Source organism: Equus caballus, chromosome 10 (assembly GCF_041296265.1).
Source record: "Equus caballus isolate H_3958 breed thoroughbred chromosome 10, TB-T2T, whole genome shotgun sequence".
NCBI lineage: Eukaryota > Metazoa > Chordata > Mammalia > Perissodactyla > Equidae > Equus > Equus caballus.
In genome coordinates, this window is record NC_091693.1 from 73,241,454 (window position 1) to 73,262,848 (window position 21,395).

General features: G+C 38.1%; 1 protein-coding gene across 4 annotated transcripts in view; it reads right to left on the reverse strand.

Moving 5' to 3' along the window:
- ROS1 (ROS proto-oncogene 1, receptor tyrosine kinase) overlaps nucleotides 1-19,982 on the reverse strand; it is a 105,548-nt gene extending 85,566 nt beyond the window's left edge. Inside the window, exons 1-6 of one of the 4 annotated variants that reach the window (XM_070223686.1) lie at nucleotides 19,211-19,777; nucleotides 16,408-16,470; nucleotides 12,680-12,724; nucleotides 10,522-10,581; nucleotides 8,817-8,843; nucleotides 4,348-4,408 (exon numbers count right to left, since the gene is read on the reverse strand). Coding sequence is in view for 3 of the 4 variants with exons in the window: in XM_014734715.3 (XP_014590201.2) it covers nucleotides 4,348-4,408; nucleotides 8,817-8,843; nucleotides 10,522-10,581; nucleotides 12,680-12,724; nucleotides 19,211-19,333 (316 nt within the window). In the remaining variant the exon portion in view is untranslated. Of the gene's footprint in view, nucleotides 1-4,347; nucleotides 4,409-8,816; nucleotides 8,844-10,521; nucleotides 10,582-12,679; nucleotides 12,725-16,407; nucleotides 16,471-19,210 lie in introns of all 4 variants that reach the window. The other 3 variants (XM_014734715.3, XM_023650973.2, XM_070223685.1) reach the window with 3 other exon arrangements.
- Between the last annotated feature and the right edge of the window lie 1,413 nt (nucleotides 19,983-21,395).

The following is a 21,395-nucleotide window of genomic DNA, read 5'->3' on the forward strand; positions in this document are numbered from 1 at the left end:
ATTGTTGAGTTTTCAGAGTTCTCTATATATTCTGGATATTAATCCCTTATCAGATGTGTGACTTGCAAATATTTTCTCCCTTTCTATTGATTGCCTTTTTCTTCTGTTGATAGTATCTTTAGATGCATAAAATTGTTTTAGTCTCATAAAGTTCAATGTGTCTATTTTTCTTTTGTTGCCTGTGCCTTTGGTGTCATATGCAAGAAATTACTGCCAAATTCAATGCTGTGAAGCTTCGGCCCTATGTTTTCTTCTAAGAGTTTTATAGTTTTAGATCTTACATACAGACCATGGATTCACTTTGAGTTAATTTTTGTATATGATGTATGTAAGGGTCTAACTTCATTCTTTTGCATGTAGATATTCAATTTTCCCAGCACCATTTGTTGAAAATACTGTTTTTTTCCCCCATTGAATGGTCTTAGCACCCTTGTTGAAAATCATTTGACCACATGTGTAGGGATTTATTTCTGGGCTCCCTATTCTAGTCCATTGGTCCATATATCTGTCTTTATGCCATACCACACTGTTTTGAGTACTGGAGCTTTGTACTAAGTTTGAAATCAGAAAGTGTGGGTCCTCTGGGTTTGTTTTTCTTTTCAGGATTTGGGGGTCCCTTAAGATTCCATATGAATTTTCAGATGGATCTTTCTATGTCTGCAAAAAACATCTTGGGAATTTTGATAGAGATTGCTTTAAATCTGTAGATCACTTTGGGTAGTACTGACATCTTAACAATATTAAGTCTTTCGATCCATGAATATGGGATATCTTTCCATTTATTTGTGTCTTCTTTAATTTGTTTCAGAAATGTTTTGTGAGTTTTCATTTTAAAAGTCTTTCACCTCCTTGGATAAGTTAAATGCTAAGTATTTTATTCTGTTTAATGCTATTGTAAATGGAATTTTTTAAATCTCCTTTTCAGATTGTTCATCATTAGTGTATAAAAATGCAACTGATTTTTGAGTGTTGACTTCATTTCCCACGACTAGGTTGAATTTGTTTATTAGTTCTAACAAGGTTTTTTGTGATATCATTAGGGTTTTCTACATATAGGATCATATCATCTGCAAAGATAATTTTCTTACTCCTTTCAAATTTGGATGCCTTTTATAGATGCCATCAAATCTGATGCCTTTTTCTTGCTTAATTGCTCTGGCTAGGACTTCCAGTACTAAGCTGAATAGAAGTGGCAAAAGCAGGCATCCTTGCCTTGTTCCTGATCTTAGTGGATAAGCTTTCTGTTATAGAAAGAGAACCACTACTGTGATTGAGAAAACATGGTTAATTTTGTAAGGAGCTTAAAATAGTTAAACACAAATTCCCATAACCTTACTCTTTCGGTTAAAAGAAAAATTGACACAATTTGGATCATTATAGATACTGAATCTGGACTAATTAAAGTCCATACTACTAAAACACTCTGTGACCAAGAAAAAAACTAAGCCATTGTCATTTGAGGGTCTAGACCACAGAGAGGCTTAGCACAACCCTTCTCTACTAATTCTTCTATTTATGGTTCATTTTTGGCTAATTATAACTATACAAGCAAAACACAGTTCCACTTTTCCCCTCTTTTATTATGTGAGATGCTTAATGGCAGGCATTGGAAATATGCTGTTGGATACCTTGAAGAGGAGTCCAATGATGGAGTTGTCAGCAGAGTAAAGAAGAAGAAGCAGGAGGCATCAGAAAAGATGTAAGTTGAGAGCTGAGCAGAAGAGATCAGAGTTATGTAAGTACAAGTAAATGTAAATTTCATAGCTAAATGTAGATATACGTTTCAAAGCCATGGTGATGCACATGGAAAAACAGAGGTAAAATAGGTTTATTCTAAAATATCAAGACAAGAGTGAACCAAATGAGGAAGAGAAGCTGAACTGAGATACATACTACGTTCAGTGCCTAGCAGAGTGGGTAAGAAAAGGCTCTGGAATCAGATAGCTGGGTTAAAATTCAAGTTACAACCCTCATTAGCTATGTAGCCCCAAGCAAATATTTACACTTTGTACCTCATTTTTCTCATGTATAAAATGGGGATAATAATATTATTTATACCTGAGTGCACAAAAAAGCTAATACCTATAAGTTACCTAAAATTATTTAGTTACCTTAAATTACTTACCTATAAATTACTGACTCATAAATGGCCAATACATAAGAGCTATTTTTATTTCAATATATTATTAGCTATTATCATTCCCCACCCTGTGGAAAAGGGACATGGAGAGTATCCAAAATAGAATAATATAGCAGACTCACAGATAAATGGACCAGGTATGAGGTGTGTTAGAGATAAACAGGGTCTCAGGTGTATAGACAAAAAGATTCATTATCCAAACTAAGGATACGGTCTGTAAGCACAAATGTCTTTATTTATGTAATCACAAATGACTTGGTACATCTCACTTGTTAGTGGTGTATAGACATCCATCCAGAACCAATGGGAAATTTTAAATAAAGCACTGACTATACATGTATTGTAACAGAATTGTATAAAGTTGGTAGTATAATCTTAGAATATAAGAAAAGGATGTAAATCGAAGTTTCCCAAATTTTCTCAGCTCTGGCATCTTTAGTGTCTCAGTAATTTTTTCATGACTCCCTTACCAAAAGAATTACCTAACAGTTCCATTTATTATGTATTATAACAATAAGTAGCCATGCCCTAACAACTTAGTAGAAGTTTGGGAAAAAACACATAAAAGATAAAATAATATATTTATTGGGACCAGCCCAACACTGTAGTGGTTAAGTTCACACACTCCACTTCGGTGGCCCAGGGTTCGCGGGTTCAGATTCCGGGCACGGACATATGCACCACTTATCAGGCCATGCTGTGGCAGGTGTCCCACATATAAAATTGAGGAAGATGGGCACAGGTGTTAGCTTAGGGCCAATCGTCCTCAGTAAAAAGAGGATTGGTGGTGGATGTTAGCTCTGGGCTACGCTTCCTAATAAAAATAATAATGATAATATGTTTATTTTATCCTTAAATAAAAATAACTGCACACTATTGGGATTTGTGTGTCTAGTGGGCACTGCACAACTTCTCCAATATTGGCTGGGGAACGGGGATGGCACCCCCATCCTCATTTCCTGTTCCGCGCTGAGTTTCTCATGGTACTTGTTTTTTGCCACAGCAATCACCAAAAAACCCAGCATTGCAAAGATAAGATATCATAGAAAGGAACGTAGTGCAACCATTGAGGTGCAATCCATCCATAAACTACCTCCAGCTATTGGTTCCAGTGGTATCAAGCAGATGTCAACCACCCCTGTGTTTTCCTTGAATATTTAAAATCCCCCATGCCTACCCTCAAGGTAGATGTGATACTCTGGGCACCTCAGGCAGTTTTGAAACCAAAGAATGTACATTTTATCCACAGCTGACTCCCACTACACGAAAGGAAAAAAAATGTAATATCACTACCTCTCCATAGAAATGTCAAGGAGGGTGTTTTGTGGGACACTAAAGGGCAGAGGCAAATCAAGACGGCAAGGCAAGATCCTCCTGCCAATTTCCATCAGCCTCTGAGAGTAAGGATCAAGCCATTGAAACAAGGACTGCAACTTACGGAAGAGCCAATCGTTTCCCACTCTGGATGGAACTGTCTCTCTCTCAGTGGAAGGAGACTCTGGGGAATTCTGGAAGATAATTGCTAACATCCAGGCTATGACTAATCAAAGCATTAGTCCTTCAGAAACCACAAGAGAATGAACACACTAGGTTAAGCCACTTAGACACACCCAACTTGCTCTGAAATCAGGCAGATGGAGCTGGAGACATCGGTAGCCAAGTTCCTCGCTTACTCAAACTCTAACGCTGAGAAGTATAGCTTCTGTACATTCTGCAAATTTCCCAGAGTCTTTTAGGGAGCCATACCTATAGTAAATAATCTATTGGATAACTGTTAGCTCAATAATGAAAGGTGCATTGAATAAAATATTCTTATACTTTCAGTTCCTTAACACAGGGGCATTTCCTAACATCGAGTGGGCTCAGGATTCACATTTGTCTCTCATTAACACAAAAGTGAAGGCATCTACTGAATTGAAGGCAAAATTTCAAGTTCTAAACATCAGTCATGTGCTGTATTTCTTCCATTTTGCTCTGAAAGAAGAGTCTTGCTGAATCTCTATCAAAACGTCTTCCACATTTGAAATTACTGAGATAGATGAATAGATGATAGACGGATAGATAGATAGATAGACAGGCAGATAGATCAATCATAGAGAGATATAGACGTCTAGATATTTTAAGAGGTGGCTCATTGTCCTTACATGTGCACAGGTCCCTAGAGTGGTGCAGATTAGTTTCAATAATAGTTGCGTGTGTCTGCTTACCTAGCACTTCCTCTTCGTACGCACCTTCAGCGCTGCTGCAGCCGACCTCACACGATTCTCGCTGTGGAAGACAGGTAGCACGTCAGTCAGTGCAGCCTCTCTACTGCTTTTGCTGATAAGCTTCAACCAAATTTTGAAATCTGCCTGCCTGATATATAGCTATACCTGTATATCAATTATTTCATCTGTAGTACTTAACGTTCCCATTTGCTAGTACGATTAGAAGAGTACCTGTCAAACTTCTTGACCACTTCCCAATTTCCAAAATACGTTTAACAAAAACAACTTAGCATACACATACATGTTGAAAAAAAAGATTATTGAAACGGTGCTTACTTTTTTCCTTTTTTTACAGTTTTATTGAGAGATATTTCACATACCATAAAATTCACCCATTTAAAATACACAGTTGAGTGATTTTAAGTATTCTCACAGAATGGTGCAACCATCACTACAATCTAACTTTAGAACATTTTCACCCCAAAAAGAAATCCTATATCTGTGATGCAATCTGATATGTTCTGATGTATTCTATTCTATTCTATTCTCTTTCATTTTGTTTATTGTGACTCTTTATTCACTAAACTGATTTCATGACCCGCTAATGGGTGACACCCCCTAGTCTGAAAAAACATTGAGCTCAACAGCATAGTCCTACATTTACCATCTTATGCAAAGGTTTAGTGACCTAATAACCTAAAACTCCAGCCTAAAATGATGCCTGTTTATTTCATATATCCATGCCTTCTTTGGAAAATTTAAAACTGACTATAAACTTTATAGTAACATCATTTTAATGGATGTCTTAATACCAACATTAAATTTTAATGTCTACAAAAACTTAATGATGATTAACAGTTTCTCTCACTATTTTGATGATTAACACAAATCTCCTGTAACTCTTAATAGATGCATTAACATTAGTTACAAAAAAAAAACTTGGAGAAAAGATACACATTGTAAAACTACAACACAATCATGATCAACCTTCCTGCTCTCATTCAGTTTGTAAGTATAATATCTAAGACAACATGCTATTGTTTCTCACGAGAATAGTGGAAACCATGACACAATGCATCTGCCCTCAACATCCCAGGTGGGGAAGGGCTGTGGCTGGCAGACACTAGCGTCCAATGTTTGATCTGTGCGCTCGAAGGAAGTGGCGCCTGATAAGCCCAGGTTTGCTTAGTTAAGGATTAATTTAAATACCTCAGTTTGCGCTTAGGATTACTTAACTTAAGGGCTTAGTATACTTTTCACATCTTCTATGCAGGTTTCAGTAAAAGACATTCACCACGTTCATTAACTGGAGAGAATAAATATACCAAGGGGCAGCAAAATTATCATGTAACGTGGGATTTTTTTTCAAGAAAGAAAACTGAGGAAGAAGAAAAGAAATGGAATAATGTTTATTTGGAAATATAGTTAGTCCTGACTATCGGGGAAATCGTGGGCTATTTTTCCTGAATTTTTTCATGGGAAAATTGATCATAAAATTCTGATCTATTCAGGAGTTTAAATATTTTTTGTGTTTACTTTTGTGAAAGTTGTATTTTTTTTCAGCTTTATTGAGATATAGCTGACATATCATGTAAGTTTAAGGTGTACAACACATTGATTTGATACATTTATATGCTGCACAATGATTTCCCCTACAGCATTAGCTCACTCACAGCTTCGTCCCATCACGCAATTACCATTTCTTTTTTGTGGTGAGAAGATTTAAGATCAACTCCTTTAGCAACACTCAAGTACATGATGCAGTATTATCAGCTATAGTCACCATGCTGTGCATTAGATCCCCAGAATTTGTTAATCTTATAACTGGAAATTTGTACTCTAAGGAGTTTAAATGTTATCTCAAGTGGAGGCAAAGCCATTGATTAGGTTTTCCCTTTCTCTCCGTCTGTCTGTCTGTCTCTCTTTTCAACCTAACATTGGACTTCAAATGAAGTTATCCAGTGTTTCTCAAGGTCAAGCTGCCTGGAGAGAATCTAAAGGTAGTTGGATTTAAGGAATTCACAGAATCTGGGCCCAAAGCCCCTGGATGGGGCATTTATGCAGCATATTCCAGGCTACTGAGCTGCCATTCCCACTGCGGAAGCCAAGTTCAGTCTTCCTAGGGGCTGCACCAGCCTGCTATCTCTGTTCCCATCTATATTCTCATTTTCCCCATAGTAGTAAGATCATCTTTATCATCGTTCCTCTGGCTCCACTCTCATGTTTCCCGGACTGGCACATGTATTGCCAGTGCCTTTGCTTATTCCTTAACAGAAGGAGGACATACCCCAGCACCCCGCTGGGATGTCCCTAGTACAGCCTCGCCATGTGAATTGTGGCTTCATCTCCTAAAACAATCATTCATTCATTCAAAAAATATTTATGGATACCTTTTATGTGCCAAGCACTGTTTTAGGCTCTAAAGACTTGGCCATGAGCAACACAGGTAAGTTTGCTGCCTGCATGGAATTTACAATTCCTTAGAAGGCAACAGACAATCACAGAGTAACAAATTTTAAAAATAAAATACATTCAGATAACGAAAAGTGCTATGAAGAAAGTAAAACAAGCCAAAGGCATAAGACATACGTAGGCAGGAAGAAGACTGACTTCAGTTAAGTCAGGACTGAGACAAGTCCTTGTCAGGACTTAGACGAGACCTGAGCGGTGAGAGAGAGCTGGGCTTGCAAAGATGTGGCAAGGACAAAAGCCTTGAGGCAGGAATGTCCCTCGTATAGTCAAAGAGGGAAAGGCTGGTATGACCACACAGAGAACAAGGGAGAGGGGGCAGGATGAGGCAAAGGAGCCATCAGACATTGGTAGTTTGTTGTTTTTCTCAAACGGCAGCAAGAAGCCATAAAAAGGTTTTTAGGAACGGTATAATCTAATTTGTGTTATCAATTATCAGGGATAACCTCTGTCACTTGCTAACGTCATTTTCTAAGTTATATTTTGCTTAGCCATCACTTCTAAGACTATTTCTTCCAAGGAACGTGTGCAAAAGTTCCAAGCTTCCTGGGTTGAAGCCTTAATAGTTGAAGAGTTTGATTTCCTAAAGGTGTGGGCAGCTGAGTTAAAAATATCTATGTATCTATCTCTGCCTCTACAGAGCATGTATTGCTGTTCAGTTCTACGTTATTTAAAGTGTAATATTTTAAAGTGTGAAATAGTAAAGTATAAATAGAAAGGAAGAGAATAATTGTACGTTACAACACTGAGAGAGAAGACTTACATTATATAAGACAACTGGGCAGTATAATGATGACAGGGAACTACCCCATTGGAAAGCCAATCCTGCGTTGCTTCAGTGCTTAAAAGACTTAAACTCTGGCTTTCTAGACACAATCCTCCTAGGGACTATTTTTTGGCTAATTTTGCTTTAATCACATAAAAGCATTCTCAGGCAGTCGTTTTTTCTTTTTAATCTCAATCAGGAAAGATCTTTGTCTATTTACATATGGGGCAGCTTCTCCCCTCGGTTGTATTTCTTCTTAGCCAACCCCCACCACCATCCACTCCCAAGGAAAAATCACTAGGGTATAAAGTAAGCCCAGACTATTGAGAAAATGTTTCAATTTAACTGTTTTTGTTTTTATTTTTATCCTCTATTAAAAGGAAATTTTTCCATTTTACTAATGGATGATAATTTGTACTCCTTCCCCAGGTAAGATAAGATAGTTCTGTTCTCCGGTTTCAAGGACATTTAAAACTGAGAAATAATGTAGCCTCATCATAAATACTTACTGTCAAATAACCTAAAATGAATTCTGAGGGCTGTGGAATCCAGGACAGGTATGTTTAGCTGAAGAAGATTGAATAGGAAAAGATGGAAATCCTAAGGTCTTTCTGAAGGAGAGGAGATCAGATGCCGGAGGAGGAGACTCCGGTGGGGGCCCTGGGAAGTGAAAAGAGACCTGGGCATGAAAGTCCCTTTTATCATGGCTGGAAACAAAAACAAAGCTGTGTTTCAAATGTTGTCAAAGGAGTTTGTTGAATAAGGAGGAAGATTGCAACTAAAGTGTTTTCTTTTAATGCGTTGTATTTAATGAGAGAGCACATGCTTTGTGGGGAAGAAAATGAAATCAGCAGAGAGAATGGTATCCTGACATGTGCCACTTTCCTTCTCCCCTCACCCTCTCCTGCCCAGGCTTCAGGAATAAGAACCTTTCAAACCAGATCAGAGTCACATATATGTATACATGTGAAGGTGCATGTGCATGGGTATACATACACACACTTATATACACTTATATATACATTATTTATGTGCACATAGATATATGAAACAAAGCAAATATTTGTGTCAAAATGTAATTATACAGTCCTTTTTATGCCCAGAGTCATAGCACTCCCAGGAAGAATGTGTCCGTGCACTGAAAATGACTCAGGTCCCTTCACTCTTTTTTTAACGCAAGAGATAAGGGCATGGGGTTTGGTGACATCTGTTTTGTAAGTGACTGCACACTCACCTCACAAACAGCAGCGTAGGTATCATTCTGCATAGAAAAAAAAGAAAAGGAAAATTACTTAAAATCTTTAAAGTTGTAAATGATTTTAATGACACTTACCTATACATTTTTTCGAAGTTAATTTCTGTCCCACCAATTGACAAACAACCAGTAAAACCAACAAAAGCAAGCGAGCCCAGCACTGGGCCTCCTGCCCAGGAAAGCCGCTGTACGAACAGCTGTGAAAATTATGTTTGCCTCACTGGAAAAATGGTGAAGCGCGACGTCTACTAGAAAATCTCAGTCAACTAAGAGGTAACCCATGATGGACCAGGTGAGACAATAAAGGAGTGTTGGCAGGCGCCCAGGGGAGACAGAACTTGAAATGAAAACCACCAGTAGCTCTTGCTAGGAAAGGCCAGCCACTTCCTCTGTCCAGACTGGGCAATCCAGCATCCACTCTGCTTCCTGGACTGTTTCCGGCAACAAAAGTCCCTTCCCATTCATTCACTCAGCAAGTCTTGTCTGAGCATCCGCTGTGTGCCCCTCATTGTGTTCAGTGCAAGGGACACAGTGTGAACAAGACAGAGAGCATCCTGCCCAGATGAGCTGACATGTCAGAGCAGAAGATATCAAGCACGTAACTAGACAAATGATGATTTAAACTGCAATTTGTAAAATGTGCTACCAAGGAGAGGTAAAAGTGTTTTTAGAGTGTATGATAGTTCTAAAGCCCAGATAGCACCTGATCCATCTTTTGGTAACTTCCATTCTATGAAGCGCACAGCTACAAACAAGAGAGTGGGCATAAGGAACTCCTGTAATAGAGATCTGTGAGGACATACTATACAAGAAAAGCTATGAGGACTATATCTATAAGGATAGGTTAATGTCCTTATTTAAATCTCAGTGCTATAATTTGTCATTAATAGAAAATGATATGACCCAAAGTTACCGCGATCCTTACTGATTTCACCTCTGACTTGAACAACCTGAACAAGCAACCAACGTTTAATTTACAAAATTCTTATCCATGAGATCAGAGTAATTACCATATATCAGGCACTATCCTTAGGAGGGAGGTTCGATTATTATCCTAACTCATTGATGAGGAAAGTAAAGTGCCAAGGGGTTAAGTACTTTAATTAAGTCATACATTAACTGGCAAAGCCAGGATAAATCAAAAATGAAAAATAAAGTATTGGGGGATGCATTTCCTACATAAAGTGGGGTAAACCTAGGTGTTTGTGACCTCTGGATTAGAGAAACTTTGGACATGACCTAGGTAGGGCCCTGCTGTCCAGAGTGTGGCCTCATGTCTCTTGGAAGCTTGGGACAAGTGCAGAACCCCAGGTCCTGCCCAAGACCCACTGAATCAATCTGCATTTTAACAAGATCCCCAGATAATTGCATATTAAAATTTGAGAAGCACAGGACTAGGAAATTTAACAAATACCTAACATTCTCCTGAAAGGCTTTTGCAGTTTGGAGCAACTGGGCAGCCCCGGGTTCCGTGGTTTGCATTAACCTCCCTCGGTCTCCAGTTGCATTAATAATGTTGATCTCAACTTTTTTTCCATTACTCCATATTACTCAGGCTATCATACTTTTCCTTTCGAATCAAGCAAACTAATTGAAAGCCAATGGAAATTCAAAAAGGAATCCTCTTAGACAACTCTTCTCTTGAGGGAACCAGTATCAAAACAGAAATATAACTAATACTTACACATTTTAAAGCACAGCTTTCCTGATCTACAGAGTTCCAAAAATGACATCCTTGGATGCACTGCAAGAGACCAGAAGAGGCAATGGTGACTGAAGAAGGGTGACTTTTCTTGTCACTTGAAAGTGCAATATAGTAACAAAAAATGTTTTAGAAATAGAAATCTACAAAGGAATTTGTGGCCTCTAAAGGATCAGGACCTTTGGGCTTCTCAGCAGAGCTGTCGTGTCTACAGACAGAGCAGGGCCTGGCGTGGTTCCCTGCAGGGCGGCAGGGTTGCTGAGTGGAGCTCAGCCCGGGGTGGGAGGCCCAGCCAGACCTTCAAGGAGCACACTGTCTGCTGGGTGGTTGACAGCAGGTAAAGTCTCGGACAGCCTGGCATCAAGCATATCATGGGTCCGTGGGGTGTCCTCATGAGACAAGCAAAACTCAAAGCCAGGGACTCCACCAGAAGGCAGCATATCAAAACCTAAATAAGTGGACAGTTTGAGAAATCTGCTGCCCACTAGCCAGCTTTCACTCCACAGCTGCTCTGAAACTTCTCCCAAAGCTGCCTCTGTGGCCTGCTCTTAGGCAGATCCCACCGTTTCTCCTTCCCTCACTTGATTTGTCTGTGCCCGTGATTCCACAGAGCGCGGCGACACCTGTACACCCTCCTCCTTCCTCTCAGTTCCTTCTCCTTTGCCGTCTCTTTTTTCTTCTCCCCACCCCTTTTGTGTTTGTTTCCTATTCTCAGCTTTTTCCCTTCTGGCTCTTCAAGTTCTCCAAGAGGGAGCTCAGCCACTACCTCAGCTTCAGTCATTCTAGGTGTCAAGAACCCCAAAATCTGAACTTCAGTTGATGCTCCTTCCTGAGCTCCAGACTCAGATTTCCAATTGCTCGTTAGACATCTCCATGTAAGTCCCTACAAGTGCCTCAAATTCAGCATGAGAAACATTAAATTCCCCATTTCTACCCTTCAATTTGCTTTTTCTCTTGTGTTTCCATTAATATGCTTCAACCTTCTGAACTGCCCGAGCCAAGAGCCAGCATCTTCTCCTTCTCTCATCCCACTCCCCTCCCGGGGACAATCCATCACCCGGTCCTATTGACTCACTTCTTCGTTACCTGTAATCCATCTGGGTTCCTCACTCACTCACTGCCTCTACTTTTCTTCTGTGCCCACTACTACTTGCCAACAGCCTCATGAGGGACCTCTCTTGTTTCTACAGTTGGAGTGATCTTTTTAAAACAAAACCTAATTACACCCTTCTCTTACCTAAAACTCTGTGTGTAATTTAAACCAAATTACCAACATGATATACAGAGCTCTCCACGATCTGGTCCCACCTCACTTGCCGAACCCGTCTTCCACCTTCCCACCTTCCCATCCTCCACACACATATCCTGTTTTCCATGCAAGCTGAAATACTCTTCCTTTCCTGAACAAGTCGGGCTACCCCAAACCTTGTGTCTTGGCACAAAGGGCTCCCACTGACTGGTGGACCCTTTCCTCTCTTAGTCCTTCTAGAAAATTCTTTCTCTTTCTAGTTTTAGTTCAAAGGCCATGAAGGCAAGTGAGGTACTTTTCCCCTTGTGCATTCTCTTTGCCCCTCACACACATGGCTATTCTGGCTCTCACCTCACTGTCTGGCAGTGGTTTTAAGTATGTGTCTGTCTCTCCTACAAAGTTCAGAGTCCTTTAAAACAGAGACCCTTCTTTATTCATTCTTAAGTCTCTATTACCTGGCACAGTGCCTGCTTCATACTTATACTTTGAGTCACTAAACATTTGTTGAATAAATGGATACAGGTGCAGAAAAGTAATAAAACCTTAATGTAATTGTTAGAAGAAACATTGGAGACAACTTAATCCAACCCTTTCAGATAACACATAATGAAACTAAGTCTCAGAAAGATTAAGTAATGTGCCCAAAGCCACACAGCTCTGTAGAATCAAAATCATGGACTTGTCGCTCTTTCAACACACTGTGCCTGACTTCCTTTTTGAATAATCTATGATTCAGACTTCTCACTAATTCCCATTGACCTTCCTCAGCAGGGACAAGTAAATGAGATTATATTTAGGAATTACCCTTACTGTAATAAAACCTGACCATTGTCCCTTTTTTTATCAATGCAAACACTGGTGAAGTTCTTAACAACAGGAGCGATTACTCACCGGTTCACTCAGATTATGTGGTGTGCCACTGTCAAGCTGCCTGCCCTGAAATAAAGAAGGAGGTAATAAGCACCAACTATCGATCCTGTGTTCAGTGTACCTGCCACATCTTTTTATTTTAAAGCTTCCTGGAATACTGTCGCCTCCTCAGTGTTTTCTAACTGTAAAGTAAGGAGCCAAATGTTTTAAAGTCATTAGGTCAGTTTTGAAATCAGACATAATGCCAGTGCCAATTATAAGATAGAATGCCTAAGAATTCTACAGAAATGATAAAGGTGGGAGTGGGGGTGTGGCCATAAAAAGTGTTTAAGGACAGTGGAGAGAGCCTCACACAGTATTAAATAAACCTGTGACATTAGTCAATTAATCAAGTCAAAGGACTCCTGGATTAGAGATGAATTGTGTTCAGATTTTTCTTTTTTTAAAGCATTCTTATGAGGAATAGAGAAAAAATACAAACTCAGAATTTTACATATAGTAAAATATCAGATTACTGTTTATTTCTCAATTTTCACAAATTTTAAGAATTTTTTTGTGCTGGGGGAAAGAAAAGAAACGGAAACTAAGGGAAAAAGCTCTCTAAGTTGCTCATCCTTTCCCTGGTCATTATTTGAATAGAGTCCTTCACATACAGAAGGGCTTACAAAGGACGGCAATACTGGGCTTATGATAATCAGATGTGTACCCGAATAGCATCACGTGGATATGATCTAATCATCAACCTGCCTCACTGATTGACTTAGAATTATGAGCAAAGGAAAACTAAGTGAATATTTCTAGTAATCTAATTGGTACTGCTTAGAACCTCCCCTTAAAAGTTGCTGAATTGGAACCACTGAATTACAGAGCTGATTAATCTAGCAAGGGACATGCCATCTGTCCTTGGCTGACCCAGCACTACAAGCAAGATATGGACCAGGAGAATATCCAAAGGGTTTTAACCATCTGTTGTGAGCTTCTGAACAGTCCATGGTTTTCAGAGGGAAGAGAAAAGACGTTCATCGCTAAGTTCATTGAGCATTCTCTCTCCCTTCCATGTAAGCACAGTCCATTTTGCTCTTCACTCTATCCCCAGCACCCAGCACAGTGTCTGACGGATAATAGGTGTTCAATAAATTGTACTGAAGGAATAAATCCATGAATTCAAGATAGCCTACTACCTAGGAATGCTCTCGAAGTCCTGTCCCTTGGAAGCCTCATCCAGTGACTTAGCGTTGTGGGCTTTACTTGAGAAATAATCAGACACAGGAACCAGAGAACATATGTTACCTTTTTTCCTCTCATTCGATGTGTGAATGAAGATTCTTCTAAACTCCATTCCCTAATCAGTTATATTTGTAGAGAAAGGAGAAGGATACTTGATATGTTTTTGTTTTTAGATCATTACTTAGAGAGTAAGAACTACATCTTTTAGATTAATTGTGCAACCACGTGTTTCATAGCACTTTGTTTTCATGATTTTGTCCAAAATGAAGCTTTTGATTTTCCTTTATATGATTGAACCACAATCATATACAATCAAGTGTAGCATAGTGAATTTAAATTGAATTTTTTCCTATCCCTTCGGAAATCTATGTTGGCTCATAAAAGCAAAAGGGTGAGTGCTGAGTAGCTTTTGTGTTCTATTTTAAGCAATAAGTCAACAGAGATGTCTCTTGATGACCATAAAGTCATATTCTAACAGTATCGAATCCTGTTGGCAGCTCTCAAGGTTACATTTAATAGGCTGAATGAAGTGCCCATCAAGTGGTCTGAGGCAGGGTAGCCTCAGGAGTCGGATCTCCCAGGGTTCTGATGAAGCAGATTTTGTCAACACTCTCCCCTAATCTCCACTGGTTCTCCAACCTCTTCCTCCTTGGTGAGTGACGCCTAGGTTCCAGGCACTCTGCAAGGTGTTTTACACTAAATCTCATTCAACATCTCAACTGCCCTTTTAGGGAGGTATGCTTGTTAATTCCATTGTACAGCTGAGTCACAGGGAGGTTTAGTAAATTACCCAAGAGTCAGGATTTGACGGGAGTGGGAGGGGGTGGTTTGCCTCCACACCCTGAAGTCTTAACCAAAGCACAGCTGCCTCCTGTAACCGGCACCAAATCCACGTTGTTCACTTGGGACTTCAGATCCTCACTGATTTACTACAGCTCCTTCCGCTCAAAGTCTCTGCTTAAAACACGCAATCCCAGTCCCGGATCTTAAATTCTCTTAGCCCAACACCTACTTCTTGGCGCAAGCTTCTCTATCCTGCCCACCTCAGCAGGAACTAATTTCATTCTTCACTTCCTACCCTAATAGATGAAACAGAGCAGAATGATCTGCATTTACATCCCACATAGGACAATTGCTCCTATGCGATATTTTAAAAGTTACCTATGCCGTCTAAACTTAGTATTCTCATCTGAGACATAAGTAGGATAATATTTAGTTTATAAGGGTCTGCGAGGATTCAATTAAATAATGTATTAATTACTAGAGCACAGTGCCAGGCACTTAAAAATCTATTATTAATACTATGTGCAAACTTGCTATAAACAGCCTTTTGCAGACATACCTTTAGTGAGTTATGCAATAATCTCTTCAGATAAATTTCTTGATGCGCGGGGTTAAAGGTATACTTTTCCTTTTAATTTTGTTTTTTATTAACTCATTTTTTTTCTAGAAATCTGTCAGTTTACATCCTAACCAGCAGTATGTGAAAGCACTGGCTTACCCAAACTTGGCCAACTATAAATGTCTCTATGTTTGCCCGTCTGATAGAAGAAAAATTGATCTTCATTTCTACTGTGCATTCTATGGTTGCTGCGAGGTTGAATACCTATCACACGCTTTTAGCCATTTATATTTCTTCTTTTTACTTATTTTGAATACTTTTCATGTATAAAGTTTGGTAAAATTTTGTATATAATATGTCATACTTTTTTCCATTTTTTGGCTTGCTTTTTATTGTATTCTGTTTCTTGTCATATAGATTAAGTTTCTAAGCAGTCAAATTCATTGATAATTTCTTTTAGGGACCAAGGATTTTCAAATCAGGCTTCTTACGGCATTCTCACTCCAACATTATAGAAATATTCTTTCCTAATTTATTCTAATATTTTTATGGGGTGAAGTCTTGTTTTGTTTTTTGTTATTTGCTTGTTTGTATTTAAATCACACCTTTTTATTTAACACCTCCTAGAATTTATTTTAATCTGTTGGTGACGTAGGGAGTTGGGCCTTTTTAATCCTTTTTTTAAAGACAATTTTTTTAGAGCAGTTTTAGGTTTACAACAGAATTGAGATTAAGAGATTTCCTATATGCCCCCTGCCTCCACACATGCATAGCCTCCCCCATTATCAATATCACACACCAGAATAGTACATTTTTTACTAAGGATGAGTGTACATCAACACATCATAATCACCCAAAGTCCATAGTTTACCTTAGAGCTTACTCTTGGTGGTGTACATTCTATGGATTTGGATAAATGTATAATGACATCTATCCATCATTATAAGATGGTATAGAGTATTTCCACTGGTCTAACAATCCTCTATGCTCTACCTATTCATCTTCCCCCCAAACCCCATCCCATCAACCACTGATTTTTCCATTGTCTCCATAGTTTTGCCTTTTCCAGAATGTCATATAGTTGGAATCATACAATTTGTAGCCTTTTCAGATTGGCTTCTTCCACTTAGCAATATGCATTTAAGTTTCCTCCATGTCTTTTCATGGCTTGATTGCTCACCTCTTTTTAGCTCTGAATAATATTCCATTGTCTGGATGTGCCGCAGTTTATTTATCCATTCACCTACCAAAGGAAGGAGTTATTTTTTATTGTAAATGGATAGCCTCACTTTGATTTGAATTGTCATCTTTATCATGTTCTACACTCCCTTATGTACATGGTTTTATTTTTGGACTGTGTTCTGTATCACTGGTCTGTCTATTCCTACACCAATACAAACTGTGCAATTTCTGAATATTTTATGAAATTTTGGATCATGGTTTTATTTCATTATCTTGTTATAAAGTTATATATTGATATACAAGAAAGGTACTGATGTTTGTATATATTTTCTAACAGGACAACTTTCTGAACTCTGTTGTTTCTAACAGTCCTTTATTGAATTGAACTGATCCTTCTCACAGGGCACTTCTCAATGCTAGTTCCTCAGTTCTTTGGATTTGTTACTCAAAAAAAGAGTTTTGTTGTCAAAGATATCAGAAAATTGTGCTTATACAAAGCCATTAATATGCTATTGTGCCCTGTGGAGCTACCAAAAGAGCGTATGGTAAAAAGCATTTCCATAAATTATTGACCATGAATCTCTTTGATTTCTTTTTCATAAAAGATCTCACAACACTAGTGTTCTGAAGAACATTAATTATTTTTTGTTCTCTGTAGCACACGGCATATATAATTCAAAAACATTGTCAGTTATTACACTCAACGCATATGTACAGATCCATCAATTAATGTACAGTACCCATGCTCACATGTAGACCTATGATTTGTGCATTTTTGGACAACAATTCTAGCATTCCTTTGTACAAGACTCTTTGGTGTTTCTTTTTAAAAAGCAAAGATGCCTCAATATCAAAAACTACCCAGTCAATCAAAGATGACCTTCACAGTCAATGTCAAGGCTGAAAAGGATGGCACAGAAACAAAATTCATAATAAACTCAAGGACTTTACATATCCTTTTCCTTGATCCACGGCTACGTCCATTGTTCATTCACCTGGCTTTTGTCCCTCCAGCCCCGTGTGGGAGGCCCAGATGGAGAACATTTATTACAGCCACCAGTCGGATTGGTAGACCGTGTCCCTTGCAGTCATCTCCACATCAGCTGTGCCTTTCTCTGTGGGTGGTGAACGGAAGGCAACTCAACAAAGAAACTGTCTACTCCTACTGCCAACCCCTGAACTCAAGGAGCCCACACAGAAAGATAAGATGAAACTGAACTGAACTTAAAAATAAAATAAAATAAAATAAAATAAAATGGAGACTACAAGAATGGAAACAAATAGCATCAGTTTTGATAGTAGGGAAGTCAGCAAACACATCACGGTGCTATATTCTGAATATATTAAAGATCCTGTTTCCATAAATACCTAAGGGTATAGGGAAAACTCACAATATAATGTTAAATGAAAAAGCTGGGTGCACAACTGTGTGTAAAATTATATACATATTTGAGGGAAAAACACTGAAAAAATACAATCAAAGTTTAACAGTGGTGGAATTAAGGACTTTTCCCTTTATTCTTCTCTATCTTATAAATATTTTACAATGAATATGTGTTCTTGTTGTATCAGAGAACATTTTTAAATTTTTTAATAAAGAAAACATTTAATAGTCCCATTCTTCCATTTTTAAGTTTGGATTATGACTATAAAAACCTAAAGCATACAATTCTACATTAACGGCAATGAAGACTCCAGCAAAGATTTATATAAAATACCGAACTTTTTACAGGGGAAAGGCGGGGTGGAGGGTGGGCACAAAGGGTGAAGTGGTGCACCTACAACACGACTGACAAACAATAGTGCACAACTGAAATTTCACAAGGTTGTAAACGATCATAATCTCAATAAAAAGTTAAAAAAAAAGTGCTACTATTCCCAGTAAGCCTAAGTAGTGTTTTAAACCATAATTTAAATTGAACTAAAAGAATTTATCACAAGTAAATTTCTTTTTTAATCTGCCACAGACTTCTGTCTCCCATATGTCAGCATAATACTGAGTACTGTACTTGGTACTTTCATTATCTTAAAAAGTATGACTATAAGTAGTATCACACGTAAGCTATCATACTATTACTTTGCCTTTAGAAGAGTATGTCTTTCCCTAGCTAGAATGTATTTGGTTTTCAAAGTTGATTCAGAGACTGTTTTAAGCACAACTAAGTCACGATAACTGAAAAGATATGAAACAATACGCATAGGAAAGATGACATCCAGAAATGAGAAGGAAAACATAAATTTCCATATGAAAAAAACTCATTACTGAAAAAATTACAAATGCACACATAGAAATAAAGGAATTTACAAACAGTTCTTGCATTTAAAATAAAATGTTGTTCATGTGGCACCTGCCTCTGCTTCCTTGGGTCATGCAACTCCCAATACAATCATCTATCCACAATATAAATAGCACTGCTGTCTGCAACTAGCAGGCTTTGCCCTGTGGCCAAACCTATTTCATGGTTCAAGACAAATATGAATGATTTCATAATAAATGAGTTTGAATTGATATTTCTTAAAGCGTGCAAAATTGATTTCACTTAAGCCTCCTTTACCCAAACCCCATGCCCCCCCCAAAACTATCTATAAGCAGATAACTTAAAAAAATAAAATAGCTCTGCTCTGCTTCCATAATTATAAATGTTCCTAACTCATTTTGGAAAAAGACTCTTTTTTTAACTTGCTGCTATTTCTCATGAGAAAACTTCTCATAAAGAGAAGACAATTCAATCATTTAGAACAAGCGGAGTTCTACATGTTCTAGTTCTTGCAAAGACAAATATTAGACCAGTAAAACTTACCAGGTTCATTACACATGACTTTAGGCAGCTGTTTAAAACCGTACACTGTACCGCAGAAATCCATATGCAGCCAAGAGTCGCAAAATTGACGAGTTTCAGAATAAGCCAGTAAATGTTCTTCATCACTTCACCAATGGCGGATTTTTAGATGATCATTCTTCTAATTTCCTCCATTTTGCTGTACGAATTCTTTGGGTTTCATCTCTTCAGTTGAAAGAATGGCTGGTGGATTTTTGTTTTTGCTTTGACGTGTTAGAACATCTTTGCCTTTTAAAATGATATTTAGATCTTTTGGTTTAGACCTTTGAATCCTGGATAGCTTGTAACATTCACATGACAGCTATTTCATAACTTAGCTTCCTTTTACTCCCATAAGGAGAGGCACACACTGACTAAAGGTTAGGTCTTAGAAGAGTGCTTCACATAGAAATTAAGCAAAGTAGAAAACGCAAATTGCATGTCCGCAAGCGTGTGACATGTGCACAGTCTGAAACCGGAACACTTCGGTGGATCATCCACCAGTTCACTCCTTTGAGCCTGGTTCAGCAATGCAGGAAATTGGGTTTTGACCATCCACACCTTAGCAAACAGGAGCACTATTATAAAAAAGAATTATCGGAAAAATAGAAGCGCCTAAACCAAACGATGCAGCAGAGAGTACAAACAGAACCTCTTGAAACCAAATACATATTTTAAAATTAAAAAGCAAACAAAGCTGAAAGTAATACTCTAAGGGTGAGTTAAAGACAAGGAAGTTTGTTAGAGTGCTTTCAGAACTTTGCTACATATTAACTAAAATACTGCCTTATCAGATCTATTGTGACGGCTGAAACTAACCATCATAGACCTAAGATATGTACAAGTGTAGCTGTCTGGAAAAGGAAATACTGTACAAATTTCAAATAGCCTAGCATCAAGATAAAGTTAAATTAAGCTGAAGTCTAAAACAAAGGGTTTGAAATCTGCAAAGTGCAGAAGTAAATCATTCTGAATAGCTACTTTGTAAATTGCTGAGGGTTAACTCTTTAAGGCCAGATATTTCTGTGTTAGTGTTCTTTCTTGACAATCTAAAGTATCAAATAAACTTCCTTGTCTTCTTAAATAAATTATGCTAATGTAACTTAACCTTTACTTAATGGCATAAAGGTCTCATTGTGAGAAATGAGAAATCTCATGCATGAGGTTTTGTTTTGAGCTGAACATCTTTTAGAAAACGTTGACAAAACTGGTGTACAACATAAAGATGAATGGTACTGACTCCAGAATTGACCTCCAAAAAAAAAAATTCCCCACCATCCTCTCACTCTTTGTTCATTTTCTGCATTTTAAAGAATGTAGCTTAAAGAATATACAACTATCTGATTTCTTGCTCAGAGAAATATGGCCATCTTTCCACAAAATGCATTTTTAAGTCATAGCATAAATTACCTTGCCTAAAGAATTTTCTCATCCCAGCAAAATTTATCTTCACTGTGCTACCAGTGCCTTTTGCCTCATTAGCATAAATAATATTGTAGTTTTTACTTCACTAACAAAACGGACCACTTAGCATTTCCTTGAAAACTTAAGTACATTCCTTTATCTCACTTGATCTAACTTTATTGATGGGATATAGAAAAGAATCATTCTTCCAATTTCAAGATTTTGTGTTTATTCTGGTTTTTGGAATTTACCCACTCATGAAAAATGGAGTGTTCAAAGATATTTGTTGCAGAATTACTTATATCAGCAAAAGATTGGAAACAGCCTAAAAGTCCAATGATATAATACTGGATCAATCAGTTTACATATCCTCTGCATATGATTTCTCCACACAGGCTTGTTTGGCCTTCTTCATAGAACGATAGTCTCAGGCATTAAGTTGTGTTGTCTTTTATGCTTCAGCTTTAGAAATCATGCAGTTACTTTTGTTGCATTTTATTGGTTACCAAATAGTCACAAAACTGTTCGGATTCAAGGAGAGGGGAATTAGACCCCACCTCTTGATGTGGGAATGGCAAGATTCTAGAAGAACATGGAGGATGGGAGAGGTTTTGCACCACTTTTGAAGAACAATCTGCCATTGTATAAGTAGTCATTCCTTGCATGGTTCTGAAATGCAGAAATTTCAATTACCACAGTTTGGTTAAATAATACCAGGCCCCGAACCACCTAGTTCAGATTTCACTTACCACAATATATTGAC